Source organism: Musa acuminata, chromosome BXJ2-9 (genome assembly GCF_036884655.1).
Source record: "Musa acuminata AAA Group cultivar baxijiao chromosome BXJ2-9, Cavendish_Baxijiao_AAA, whole genome shotgun sequence".
In the NCBI taxonomy this organism is placed as follows: domain Eukaryota; kingdom Viridiplantae; phylum Streptophyta; class Magnoliopsida; order Zingiberales; family Musaceae; genus Musa; species Musa acuminata.
In genome coordinates this window covers 11,515,135-11,530,000 of record NC_088346.1, presented here as the reverse complement: position 1 = coordinate 11,530,000, position 14,866 = coordinate 11,515,135, and the positions used below count along the sequence as shown (strand labels likewise).

General features: G+C 34.6%; 2 protein-coding genes across 6 annotated transcripts in view; both read right to left on the bottom strand.

Annotated features, from left to right (window-relative positions):
* LOC135623138 (pathogenesis-related protein 1-like) overlaps positions 1–652 on the bottom strand; it is an 870-nt gene extending 218 nt beyond the window's left edge. Inside the window, exons 1-2 of the mRNA XM_065125734.1 lie at positions 422–652; positions 1–341 (exon numbers count right to left, since the gene is read on the bottom strand). The exon at positions 1–341 is cut by the window's left edge and continues 218 nt beyond it. Coding sequence (XP_064981806.1) covers positions 43–341; positions 422–605 — 483 coding nt within the window. The 5' untranslated portion in view covers positions 606–652 and the 3' untranslated portion in view covers positions 1–42. The remainder of the gene's footprint in view (positions 342–421) is intronic.
* Positions 653–3,042: 2,390 nt separating this feature from the next.
* Positions 3,043–14,866, bottom strand: part of LOC103998083 (phospholipase D zeta 1) — a 37,071-nt gene continuing 25,247 nt past the window's right edge. For 3 of the 5 annotated variants that reach the window (XM_009419474.3, XM_018818510.2, XM_065125732.1), the window contains 9 exons: positions 14,282–14,797; positions 11,971–12,081; positions 8,815–8,961; positions 8,551–8,748; positions 6,482–6,583; positions 5,026–5,157; positions 4,406–4,471; positions 3,701–3,762; positions 3,043–3,612 (listed from right to left, as the gene is read on the bottom strand). In XM_009419474.3, the coding sequence (XP_009417749.2) occupies positions 3,366–3,612; positions 3,701–3,762; positions 4,406–4,471; positions 5,026–5,157; positions 6,482–6,583; positions 8,551–8,748; positions 8,815–8,961; positions 11,971–12,081; positions 14,282–14,797 (1,581 nt within the window). In that variant the 3' untranslated portion in view covers positions 3,043–3,365. Of the gene's footprint in view, positions 3,613–3,700; positions 3,763–4,405; positions 4,472–5,025; positions 5,158–6,481; positions 6,584–6,849; positions 6,998–8,550; positions 8,749–8,814; positions 8,962–11,970; positions 12,082–14,281; positions 14,798–14,866 lie in introns of those variants that run through there. The other 2 variants (XM_065125731.1, XM_065125733.1) reach the window with 2 other exon arrangements.

Sequence of the window (14,866 nt, the reverse complement as noted above, 5' to 3'; positions counted from 1 at the left end):
ACGAAGGAAATCTCACGCAAACTCGATAGATACTCGATCGATCTACACATAGGCATCAGGATTGGCGACGAGGTAAGCTTCTGCGGCCTTGATGATTCCCGTCACAGTCTCCTTAGACCTCACTATCTCGCTCTGGTCGTCCTCAACTCCAGGCAGGAGTTTGTAGGTGGTCACCACCTTCAGCACACATCCTCCGCCGGAGGCCGGCTCGAACTTGAAATGGCTCGTCGCTATCTCCAGCTTCGTCCCGATGTGGCCTCCTTCGAAGAGGGTCTGCTTGCACTCGAACTTGTCAACGTCCACAAAGTCCAGCCGCTCCTTCACGTAGCCGAATGGTAGTGCTGCAGTCAATACGATAACGTACGTGTCACCATGCATGTACCGTACCGTGTCAGTCAAGCTTTCTCGTAGTGGGTCGTACCTGGTGAGAAGTTGAGCTGCCTTACGGACCCAACAGAGCCGTCGCCTTCGAGGACGGCGCCGCTGACGACGATCTCCGGCACGACCTTAGGAGCCAAGGAGTGCCAGTCGAGGGCGGCGGCCCTGAACAGTCGAGATGCCTCGACGGAGGACTCCATCTCGAGCGTCCAAGATCCGGAAGCCATGGGTGAAGCTTCTTGAGGTGAGTTGTGAGTTGTGGTGGAAGCCGATGAGGTCCGGGTGGGGCTTTATAGGAGGACGAAGGCTTTCGCGGTAGGTGGCTGAGTCACACGCGCAGTGGGAGTGGTTGCACGTCAATGTTGTGCAGCGCTCTTAGGGTCATTTTTTGACCAAGTTTATTAGTTTAAAATAGCCCAATTGACACTTTATGTGTGTTTACAAGTATGAAAGTAGCCGTCTCACATGTTTATTATTTCGGTAGGTGTTGACCGAGATGGAATGCATGTACAAATATGTCATCCATCGTTAAAGTATCTTAAAGATGGGCACAATAAATAATTTTATACACCGAAAGAATGAGAGTTGATAAAAAAATATTTTTATTTATGAACAATTAGATATCGATGATATATATATATATATATATATATATATATATATATATATATATGAATAATCAGATATTTTTATACCTAAAGATAAAATAATCGATAAAATAATTAATGTTAGTGATGTGAGAGAGAGAGAGAGAGAGAGAGAGAGAGAGAAATAATAGGAAAATATTTTAATAAAAAAATATAAATAAAAAATTAAGATGATATGTTATTGTATTGAGAGGGCATTAAAGCAAACTCACTTCTCTATCACAAAGCAATAATTTTTGGAGGTGGGATTGTCAATAAGGTCGGACCGTTTCACATTGTGGTTTAAACCATCAAGCAAAAGCAAAGGTCATAATGAATCAGCAGCATGCAGAACCAACTTGTGTTGTTTATTCTTGTCATTGTTCCTTATCGTCTTAGGTGTAGAGAGCATTTCTCTCCTTAATGAAAGGTCGAGATTTGCTCACCATCGATCATGTATAACTTGTGAATTGGGTTTGTTGATTCCTTCCAACTTAAGTGGACTCTCGTTTTTGTCTTCTCGTCGAGTTGGGTTTCTAAAACTAGTCTATTCCTTTCTTCTTTAGAGTTTGGAGGAAGACATCATAGCTTGAGAGAGCGGTGGAGCAGTGGAAAAAGGAATAATGCTCGTTTATCACTTCATGCAGACCGGCGAAAACAAAATCTAATAGATCCTTTACGTGGATAACTCAACTATTAATAATTATAATACTTGATGGTTCATTGTATATTTTTATAATCAGCATAACTATTTTGTGATGATGAGTATAAATCTGTCAGATTATCTTTATTCACTCACAAATCCGAAAAGATAAAATAGTATGTTCGAATAATTTCTTACAAGCCATGTCAATAATAATCAAACGTAGACTTATCATATGAATTAACTTTTTACTCATCTTGAATGGTTATCGAGCATCTTATAAAAAAGATCACATGTGCTCCTTATATTTTTCTTAAGTAACTTAAGTTGACGGTCAAACTTGATTAATTTAAGCATCCAACGATGAACTTATAACATGCTCAAACACTAGATCTGGATTCATTTTAAACCTTAGACACATCAAACAATTCTATAGTGATGATAATACAAATAAGAAATGAAAATACTATAAAGTCCACACTATCTTTCTAACCTATTCCATTTCCCCTTTAAAATCAAAATGACATGGAATTACGGTATATCTATAAAGAAAAGGGGAAATTAGTAATCTAAGTCCATACGGATGGAACGAAAACTCATATAAAATAATAATGAGTAATGCCTTAGAAGATTGTTCCGATATCACAGAATCATGCTACGACTAAAGTATCCACCAAGAGAAACATGCCATATCGAGTTTGCATCCTAAAGACTACGCTCACATTGTTAGAAAATAATAATAATAATAATAAAGCAAATCCAACTCCGATTAAAACGACAATCAGAACGAAGAAACCAAAGATAAAAGTTTAAAAAAGGAAGCAGAAGCTTATAAACATCCCATATTCTTCCATCATGTACAAGTATGATCACTTATAACAGGAAAATATAAGAAAATTTAAGATCAAAATATGTTTCTAAACCATCATAATAGAAACACAATGAAACTAATGTGAAAACAAAACTTGTTACCTCATGTCATTGTTGTCAAGAATTTTAACAACGGTTTCTCTTAGTATTTTGGTATTTCTTATCAAAAAATAACTTTCTATCCTCAAAAGCCCAATTAGACAAAACCACCGATTAAGGTTGTAACGCTTTAGTACCTAGGTTAGATCAGATTATTGTGTTTTTTTGTTTTTTTTATACAAACAGTAAATAATGAAGACGGAATTTGAGCTATCGATTTCTATCTATTTCTGATGGTTATGCCTTATTATTGCCAAAGAACAAACCAAACATTATTGTGCTAGGGTCCAGAGTAGGCATTAGCTATTAGAAACGGCCTAATTTGTCCAATGGTTCTGTTGCAAGGATGCTAGAAAGTCCGTAAAGGGAAACACGACTTGAATAGATCCAGAAACTGAGAAAAAGTTATCCATAATTGAACAAGAATAGAAAGAACTTTTTCCTATTTATATGGAATTATTAAAAGAACTGTGCGAGAACATCCATCAATTTGATTTTGCCCCAATAACCCTTTCAGGCAATTATGCTTTTCAATATGACAACTTTACAAGTTACACCTAAAAAATACAAAATAGTTCTTGCAAAGAATGGTTGAATGGACAGATAGGCTTCTTGGAATACCAACTTTGTTCAAAAAGAATGGCTAAGCTTTCCTTATATTAGAATTTACAAGCAACAAGTGTTGTCATGCTGGCCTTGCTTTGAAGCATATCGTGGTGATAAAAAAAGATGGCATCAGATAAATAAGCCTAAAGAAAAACTAAAGGCCAGACATAGAACTCACCTTGACTGAAGGCAGGCCTCAAATCCTCATTGCACATGAATTTCAGGGGAAAAGAAACAAGGTGACCTCTCACCGACTCTAGCCTCTGTATTGGATCTGTGCCTTTGTGTTCTTTATGATTAGGATCCTTCTTCTCCGAAGAAATACCCAAATCAATAGTTGTGTACCCAAGTTTCTCCTTGAAGTAGTTGGTGCTTTCTCGAAATGTAGCTCTGGAAAAATTTGACATTGTTCAGAATGAGTGAAACGGACATTTGCAAAGAAACTAGGAAAATAAACAACAAGCTCAAGTTGTGATACCTGCAGTGGATAAGATCGTTAGGAACACACGAAAAGACTTCCTGGTAGATTATGGTATTTGTCTGCTAAGAGATAAAATCAAAAACTTAGAAGTGATGGATAGGGAAGCAAAAAGCACAATCAATTTATATTCTTAATCCAAGATATGAAATTTTTTTGATATAGGCTCTAAATGTTGATTTTGAGAAAAAAATTCATCTACATTGAAGAATAAACATGTGCAAGCCGAAACCTGATTTGTATTGACATGGATGTGATGGGTTGCCTTAAAGACTATAATTACGATCATATTTAAGTCACTGAAAATAGTACTTGGCTTTTGTATAAAGATGATTCTCAACATTCAACAATTCCATGCCCATTAAGGTCTGTCCATTGTAACTTCTAACTACTTCCTAGAAACATAGTAAGTTGAGCTTTATTGCTAGTTTGAATTTTATGTTGGTGTCTGAATGTGCTACAAAATTTGATCATTCATCATAACCATGAATGCATCACTAGGAGAATTTTGTACATGCACATATGTTCTACACAGAAAATTTATCCGTCTAATTTTATTTTATTTTTTGGCATGTGCAGGAGAAGTTACAACCAATCTGATTGATTCTTTATAATGCAAAGACTTTATGATGATAAACAAAGGGAGTCAAGATGAGCCTCGTAAAAGAAGAATAATTGCTTCATCAAGTCATTAAATTTTCACACCTCAGCTGTCGCCATCCAGATGTCCTTGTATGCTGCATTATTGATTGGATCCCTGATCTTACTGATCTGTAAGGGTTAAAATGAATTATATATCAAATATAGTAGAATATCCTAAACTTAACTAGCTATTTCTCTTTTGTTTTCCATTAACAAACTTAATGGTGTAAAGTCATCTTGCAACAGAAGCATCACTCGTACTAGAGTAAAGGAATTAATCTAACAGATAGTTTTATCTTTTAAGACTATTTGGATACAGGGCCTCTGCAAATTAACAATGGCATGAGGAAACTGAGTAAAACGATATGAACAAACAAAGGAAAAGAAAAAACATGCAGAGATATCCACAAAGATAAAACCAAAGAATCTTATATTTCTAGCAATAAGTAAAGCTAAGAATGCTGGATTATTTAATATTATGCCATGGTTTCCATCCGGTATCTGACATAATGACCAAAAAATGAGCACATCACATGATTTTGGTTGCTAAACCATAGTTCTATTCAAATAGGAGCATTTAAACAGGGCTTGATCATCATGCCCAATGAATTAAAGTTACTAAATAACTGAAACTTCTTGAATCTGATAAAAGCATTGGAGTATTTAGTAAATCAACTACAAACCTCTCCAGCATGAAGACCTAGATGTTCCAACCACAGTGAGAGGCGAAGGCTAAGAGAAAACTTTCCAGCTTTCCAAGGCTTTCCATTCATGAATGAGTCAACATATTCTTTATCTTCTATAAGTATACCAATCTGAGTAAGCAAAAAAAGCAGGCTGATAGTCAAGCCAAGACAAATTTATGTCAAAGAAGCAAATACAATAGTCCACAGAAATGCTGCAATGTAAGAATCAATCCAGTAAAACTAGATGTTCAAAGATGCCTTCTTTTCTGGCATACAAAACTTTCTCTAAATACGAAAATGATAAAGTCTAAGTAGAACCGTAGCTCTAGTGAATGGCAGTAATATTGACTTTTAATTTGCAATCACCATATCTCCCTTTTCCTAATAGGCACCTACTGTAATGTACAACAACAAGCTTCAATAGTGTAGGGAAATTTGCTGTAGTATACTGTTTTGTCTTTATGATAGGCTGCAACTGTTAAAGTTTGAAATGTATCAACAATGTGTTGAAGTATTCCCTTTAGACTGAAATCCACTATGGAAGTTTAGCTTGCTGCACTCACACTGCTTCAGGAGATGGAGATTTATAATGAAAATGTAAGCAAATAGGCTAGTTTAATCTTCCAAAACACAATCACACATCCCGGATGAAAATCACCCCTTCAAGTACTATTTATTGGAGTAAACCTCATCTGCAGGATACGGATGCTTGAAATCAAGACTTGGTTCTTCCTATGTGCTATAGAAAACTGTAAATATGAGATAATTATAAGCTGCAAAAAAATGAAGCCATACAATTCTAATATGTATAACTATTATCATGAAACCATAAGTAGGGAAGCTAAATAATGTGCTTCACCACCTATGAAATGCCTCAAAAAATCCATATCTTCTCAGAGAGCACAGAGATGCAAATCTCTTAGGAGCACAACAAGAATGAGCTATACGTCCCACATATCTGGGGTCACATATGGATCTTTTCTTATCATTGAGCTCTACAAAAGGCAATGCCCTAGACAAACTGATCTATGCATATGGAATAAGAACATTAGCATTCATGGCTAGCAAGTAGCAAGTTTCCAATTACTAAAAGCGATACAATATGAAAATCCAAATATAAAATCATCAAAGTTGAAAAGAAGCATTTTAACAATTAATACTTCGGTTAGACATTCACACAGGGTCATGACAATTCCTTAACTTACCATGTAAAGGCCAAATAATTTTAAAAAATACAAATCATTTGTTATTTACTTGTCCAAAAAATGACTTATTCAAATCATCAAAATGTATAGGTTAGTAAGTGAAAATCTTTTATCAACATGGTATATGCATCACATATATCTGTAAAGGAAAATGGCAATCCTTTTTGGAACACATGTTTGTTTTGCCTGCTTCATTCATTTTGTATTTTTATTAACATGAAGGAGGTAGAACAAAGTAGTCATTATACCTCTGAATCTCTTGAGCCTAACAAGCTTCTATCATTTATGTTTGCTGAACCAATCAACACCTCACGATCATCAATTATCATCAATTTGCTATGCACATACACCTGAGAGAATAAAAAGCTATAAACAAGGTACCTCATAACACTGTACATTTAGGAACAAGAAACTAAGAATTATGAAACAAATTGAGATCTAATATTAATAGTCAAAACTTGCAGTTATTTCTCTAATAGGAATACTGCTGCAGTACAATTTGGATGATTAATGACGACATATGGAAGAAGATTCTATGAAATTAATGCATCATAGTAGCAGTAGTACCTAGCAGATGGATATTTTAAGTTCACTAGAAATATATCAGAGGGCATGCACTCTCAAAAGCCTTGTGTCCATGTACACATGATTGCAGCAAATGCACAACTTCGGAACATGCAAACAGGTGATTTTCTTTACACAAACTTGTCCATTGTTGTGTCTGCCTGATCTGATATCTAACCTTGTACCCAATCTGTATATAGCTGCATGGTTAACAGGTAGCATACCTAAGATACATATTGGTGACTAGAAAATAAATCAAGCTCTTTAGTCATAGCAGTTAATATCTAATGTTATATAAAATTAGGGCTAGAAAATTGTTGTTTTTTCTAAGGCCTCTTATAATCTAATGTGTCATGTTTTTACAATATCAAGCATATTCCTTTCATGTCTCAATTATTTTAACCTGTCCCATCCTTGATTTTCTTTTTGTTATCCTGCCCTATTAGTTTTTGAATATGCACTCAAATCCATTTTAAAACATACATCTATGCAAAACTTTTTCTAAGGCTCATCAGTGTTTTTAAAAGTACTAGGTGCCAACAAGGTCTCAAAACACCTAAGGCGCTAAGCGCCTACCTGAGTGAAGCGAGATGCTCTAGAATATTAAAATATAAAAAATATATTATGATAGGTAAATATGATTATAAAAATAATAATGCAACATCAAATTGAAAACATATAAAGTACAAAGTCATATTGTTCATCTTTTAATAACAAAAATGTCAAAACAATAAAGTTTTACATCAAATCCAACAGGGATCCTTTCTCGAGTTTTTTTGACAAATCTTCTAAATGATTTTGTACACTTGTCATTATTCCTAAAACCTTAATAATAGTTCTAAATAGGGATTAACAATGCCAAATAGGGACTAATAACAATTTTAAATAGGATTAATAGTTCTAAATAGGGATTAAAAGTTCTAAATAGGGGTTATCAGTTCTAAATAAGGAATAATAACATATTAACATTTTTAAATGACAACGGTATTAGCAACGAAAGAAGATGTGGATGGCGACATAGAGGGTGGAGGAAGCTACAGACTTGACCCTCGGTGGCGAAGGAAGCTGCACATGAAAACAATGACGGTATAGGGAGCTATGCACGAAAGTAGCAGCGACGGAGGAAGATTCAAACCTATCTATCAGCGGTGGAGGAAGTTGCACACAGAGGGAGCAACGATAGACTAGAGGTGGGTTGGGTGATGAGAGAGCCTGGGATTTACTAGGTCGGGGGTATTTTGGGGTTTATTATTGGGCTTAGTTTGTTAGATTGAACCAACCAAGTTACCGTTAAATTAAACAGGAGTCCACAATCCGGTTAAACTCGTGGAATTCAATCGAGCGCTCACCCGAGGCGCCCAGTGCCTGGGCTCAAGCAAGCGTCCAAGTGGCGCTTCAGTGAAGCACGTCGCCTGGACCTTGTGTGAGGTGCTTGGGCCTCACCTCACCTCGCACGAGCACCTAGGCGAACACCCAAGCGCCTATTAATAACACTAGGGCTCATGAGTAAAAACAGATTGCACATCTAATTGAATCCTGTTTTCTTAACTATTTGTAGACTATTTTTAATATATTATGTACACTTTAGGACTAGATCAGTAAGAAGTTTAACTTCAAATTATATGCTAGAGAAAATTTATAGAGGGACAAAATATGCCTCCTAAGGTCCAAGATGAAAAGTTGTTCTAAGTTATAATCATATTGACATAGGAAAATAAAGTAAGAAAATTACAAATAATTTAATTGGCTTCACCTGATTGGTTACCAGAGGACCTCCATCAAAAAGTCTCCCATATGTTCGAAGGCCATAAAATGAAATAAAGTCATGTGCTCTAGGACCTATTGTATCATGAAGTTTTTGCAATATCGAGTTCGACCCTCTACAAATGGTTTGATACTGCCAATGCATTATTGCCCTCACAGATGCAGAACCACCATCATCAATGCCACCCTGTTGCTAAATATGTTCAGAAAAAGCACTAACAAAAAAATAAATAAGGTGCATTTTTAGTATTACCTGAAAACCAGGTAATAAGGGTAAAACGATAATAACCCTGAAACACTTCTTCTCTTTTTCTGCGCGAATGATTCGCTGGTATAATGCTTCTAGTGCACGGTTTCTTATTGTATCATCTCCTGAAAGACCTGATATGAAGAATTGGTTCTGGAAAAGGCAGATAGATATTCAGAAATAATTTGGACATATATGAAACTTTGTTATATTTGATAATGTAATTATATCTTGAAACATTAAACAAATGATATTTAACACAAGATGCAGTTAAGAACTTAAATAAGCTTGAGTTGGAAGCATAAGCTTGAGTTGGAAGCTAAGACATGTCAGCCAAAAAACTATTCTCTTTCTAACCACAAAGTCACAAAAGTATAAATCACATAGCAAAAGGAACCCTCGTAACTGTTTATATAAAAAAATCCTAAACAGTCCATAAAGAAGAATAGAAAACTAAGCAGAGTTACTATGGGGTGGATTGCTTAATTTTAAAAGTGACTAAATTATTCTAGAAGAGTTCTATGTTAATATCATCATTGAAGGACCTGAACACATAGAAGATATCTTGGTAGCACATGGGCAATGGAAATAACCTATGGATGGGGAACAAAACAATCTGCATCAATAGGTACAAAACTGTAACCAGGAAAGGACATGTCAAAACAATTCAAAAGCAAGAGGCAAAGTTGTTATACTTTGAAAACTAGAGCTGCAACAGAATCCTCTGTCCATATCAATAATAAATTAGTTTCTGGTTGATGGTTTGTTTGCATTTATGAATAAATATTCTAGCAATCTTGTCCAAACTAGATTGATATGGCTTCACAGGTATGCTTTCTCTAAATTTAAAGGTAAGTAGAACATAAAAGTCAAATATCTATGCTCAATAACAAAAAAAAATGTTTACTCCAATAGTTCTTATTGGAGACCATTTGATGTCAGTATTTATTGCCCTATTTAATAGAAACAATCAATTATGCAAGTGAAAAAGTCATAAGAGATCATTGAGATGAAATAGAACACATTTATCATAAGACAACACCAAAGTTTTTTTTTTAAAGATCATATTCTAATTCATATCTTGATAACGAGAAGCTAGGGAGTAGCAGTGATCCTTGACTAAGGATCACTGCTAGTAAACTAAATCCCAAGTAGATACTATGCCATTGCCTATCATCATAAACAAATTTGATTGGTCTTTAGTAATTATAATCTAAATGGAATCACATAAATTCTGACCAATCTTAATTAACATAGCAAAATTCAACCTATTCCAATAATTTTGAGCCACAATTTGACCACTTGTGGACATTCATAACCAACAATCCACTTCCATTAATTTGACTAATTTGGGTCAATCTTAGTGATAAATTTTGTGGATTGTAGACTTAGATTCCAATCTTCTAAACCTTGCTTTTTAGTTCATAAGCATTTAAAAAAGATTCATGGTAAATAGTTTGTTCCAAGGTTCGTCTTACCAGTCCATACCGATGTACCGACCAACTATCAGTACAGTACATACCGAGTTGTACCGAGCATACCGACATATAGTATATGAGGGCGGACCAATGTACCACCCATACTAGTCCCTTGTTGGATTGGTACATACTGCTCGTATCGAGCGGTATGTCATGGTACGACAAACCATAGTTTGTTCCTTAGTAAAACCATGGGCCTTTGGTATTTGAGCCTTGATATGCCTATGACATACAAACACGTTAGATGCACCTTTAGCAATTGCATATATCACATTAGTACATGTCTTTGATTATTTTACAGCTCAAACTTCAACAATATATTTATCGGCCAATCTTCAACTTATCATTTGAAAGTTTTGAAGTGCATCAAATTTCTTCCTTCCGCCATGTAAAGAAGGTCAGTCCTACTGCTCATTTTGCTAGCATGATAATGTTTCTAGAGACACAATGTCTTCTCCCATAAACTATACTGTAATTCCTTCATCAGCTTTGCTGACTTTCCTATGTCTCTCAAAATTTGAACCTTTGCTTGCCTATGTCTCTTTCAAAATTTGAACCTTTTGAGGATCCTGCTGACCTTCATCAATGATTTTATTGTTTGTTTACCTCCTGCACTTTCCTCTTTCATTTATGTTTATAATCAGAAATAAATTGCAAATATGTCCTGTATGATGTAGTTACATTCTTTATGTTGCAACTAAAATCTTTAATTCTCTTCCTATTATCTACTATTGCTTTTTATCATTCTAAATCATGAGGCTGCAGGCAACCCAGAGAAACTAAAGGTTAAGCTGTTTGAACTTGATGCACTTTTATCATGTGTTGCATGTCAGAGCTTGTTAAATTCATTAACAGTGAGCAAGGTAATTCCATTTTTTTCAATCTCTTCATATAGCTCCCAGTTCTTTGCATGAACAATGATCATTAGGAGAAGTTCTCATCGTAAGTCCAGATAACAGAACCTTCAACAGATTTTATAGATTACTCAGAACATTTACTTCCTCACATACTCTTGGTTAATCATAACTCATTAAACATTTCTTATCCCAAATTAACTCATATGACCAATCAAAAAGCTAATGATTGGACTAGTCTCACTCCAATCAATGCTTATGAGAAGCTTCATAATGTCATCTGCCACAAGCCCATACACAGTTGCATATGACCATTTCATTACCCAGCACATCCTCACAATGCAGGTATTTGTTATATTTCCAGTGTAGCTCACAACACAATGTTCGTTAGGTTTCTATATTATCATCAAGATGCTATCGCTGAAGCCAGCATGATAGCTAGCACAAAACTTTCTAGTTAGGAGGCTTCATCATATATTCATTATGAGATAAATTTTGAGTGTAACAATAAAAGACCAAGGTTCTAAATGCCAGCATAATACCAGGTATCTGTAAGATATTGGACCACTGTGGTACCGATATATAGGCAGTATACCAAATTCTACCATCCAGTATCATTGAATAAAATAATAAAGAAAGTAAAAAATGAGCTATACATGTATGGGTATCAAGATAGATGTTGATATCAATATTTGATCAGTCTGATATATACCAGTCAGTACATATCAATCCAACTGGTATAAAAAACCTTGAAAAAAAATTATCACTAAAACACAATCATTTAAGGGGCAGGAAAAAACTTGCATTAACTCTACGAAAAAATCGTTTACCTCAATGTATAGGAAGTACTCTGCTTTCTCAATAAGATGAACATAAGCTTTGTGAATGCTCTCTTCAGTTTGGCTTGTTCCAGCTGACCATTGACTGACACTTCTAATAACCTGGTGCCCAAAGAAATCCTCTAGACAGCTTTGAAAACAGGTATACCTTGAATTCATATAAACTAAACAACTACCCTTTCTATTATCCAAAGAAATTTTTAGCTACAAAAATCATGTGATGTGTACCATATATCTCAAGGAACAGAGAAATCAACAGAATTTAGCATAAACATGAGCGTCATTATGGCTATGTATAAATGTGTTGACACGATATACTATGGAATATGCTGACATTATGACGGATTAACAAAGCGCCCATGCCAAAATACAACTACCTAATCTGACCCATGTGAACTAGTAGATAGTGGACCGGCATGTTACAAGGAAAAGAATGATGAGAAACTAAAATCTTGATTGGAAAAAATCTGCATTTGCATGACTGCTGCCAGGGGTCAGATACAACCAGTGTTAATAATTTTCCGCATCAATCTTAACTAATCCAAGTCAAACATATTCGTGTTCAACTACTCATCAAACATGGGTATTATAAAAGTCATTGTCCAATCCAAAAATTTCACAATATCAGATTGAATGTGAGAGATTTATAAAATATCAGAATCTATAATGTTCAGATATATAACAAACATTAGATTCTCAAGATTAGTTATCCCTACATCCATCAATATGAGATTTAAAAATGGCAGAATAAAGAACTTTCCACTTCCAACTAAACTTCTATTGATGCTCATGGAGTCTCAATCGATTAACCTGAAACCTATGTAATTATCAAGATGTAATCATAAAATTCGAGGTTTACATTGATCAACTGAGTAGCCACAACAACAAATTGTTTATCAAGTATTGACTTCTCTTTTTTTCTGAAACCTGTTGTAAGTCTATATTCTTAAAGTTGCATCCTTTCATCATGCACAAACAACCACCATAAGTATTCATCTGTTTCCAAAAGTCTCCTCAAACTTGAGACTGATCAAATCTGTTAGCAATCAATTTAAAAACCAAATAGACAAATCAGGCATCAAATTACAACCTGTTTCTTCTGAAACTTGTAAAAGATCTATCATCTCAAAATTTCACACTTTCAAGTTTCAATACTAAAAAAAAAGTAAATTTAATTCCAATTTTATGTTCTTATGATTTCTAGTATCTCTTATACTCCAAGCTGATAAAAGTAGGTATTCATCTCAGTATAGATGGACTCAAGGTAAGAGTTTCTTGGTTTGTTAAGTTCAAAAATTCTTGTAAAATATCAGAATCTAATATCAGATTAAATGTGAGATACTTGTAAAATATCAGTCTATAATGTCCAGATATATAACAAACATTAGATTCTCAAGATAAGTTATCCCTAAATCCATCAATATGAGATTTAAAAATGGCAGAATAAAGAACTTTCCACTTCCAACTAAACTTCTATTGATGCTCATGGAGTCGATTAACCTGAACCCTAGGTAATTATCAAGATGTAATCATAAAATTTGATGGTTTAAGTTGATCAACTGAGTAGCCACAACAACAAATTGTTTATCAAGTATTGACCTCTCTTTGTTTCTGAAATCTGTTGTAAGTCTATATTCTTAAAGTTGCATCCTTTCATCATGAAATAACAAGTACCATATGTGTTCATCTGTTTCCAAAAGTCTAATCAAACTTGAGACTGATCAAATCTGTTAGAAATCAATTTAAAAACCAAATAGACAAATCAGGCATCAAATTACAACCTGTTTCTTCTGAAACTTGTAAAAGATCTATCATCTCAAATTTTCGTACTTTCAAGTTTCAATACTCAAAAACAAGTATCATAAGTAAATTTAATTCCAATTGTATGTTCTTATGATTTCTAGTGTCTCTTATACTCAAAACTGATCAAAGTGTGTATAGATGGAGTCAAGGTAAGAGTTGCTTGGTTTGTTAAGTTCAAAAATTCTCTGTTTAATGGATTAGTAGAATAATTTCTAATTCTAATGTGTGCTTTAGAATTTAGATAACTGTTCAGTATTTTGTTAAACAAGCAATTGCTATTAATGTATAATGAAATCAAGCTTTATTTTGATCCAGAGTTATCTAAGTAAAAAAAAAAAAGATAAGAAAATCCAAACCCAACTCAGCATGATGTAGTTTAACAAAACATTATTACTAATGACATGTTTCTAAAACTATTAACAACAAAGTAATAAAATAATGAATATTTGAATAAAAAAAATCATAATCATCTTTTTACAAACAATAGACTTATACCAACCTGACAACGGCATGGCGTGCGTGGACCAACTTGTCTAGATTCATCTGTAGATACAACTTGACTGCCTCGCTCATGTGTTACCCACCAGTCTGCATTCTGAATAGGTGGCTGGACGAACATATTAAAATCTTGTTCCCTCTGAGTTTTTGGATAACTATAATCATCGATAAAACCTTTCATCTGCATATCTTGAACTGAATGCTCAATTTTTGTTTTTATCAAAGACACAGGTTGGCTTTGGCTAGTTTTATTTGGATGCTCTGAAAGACCACAAATCCTATCCAATCCATGAACCTTATCACTATTTGTTGTTGCTGTTCCATCAGGTTCATGGGGTAAAAGCAGTGGAATATCTTGACATGAACGGGAGAAGGTATGCTTTCCAACATCCTCTGGGATTGCATTTTGTTTGTCGTTTTGATGGTTCATTTCTCTACTTCCCATGTAATGTGGAATAACCATGTGATGCTGAGGTACCAACAATGGAATTGTTTTCTCATTTGGAGCTTTACTTCTCTAGGAGACAAAAAATAAGAAGATAAAAAATGGTAAGTGTCCACAAGAAAACAAGCCTCTGATAGTAAA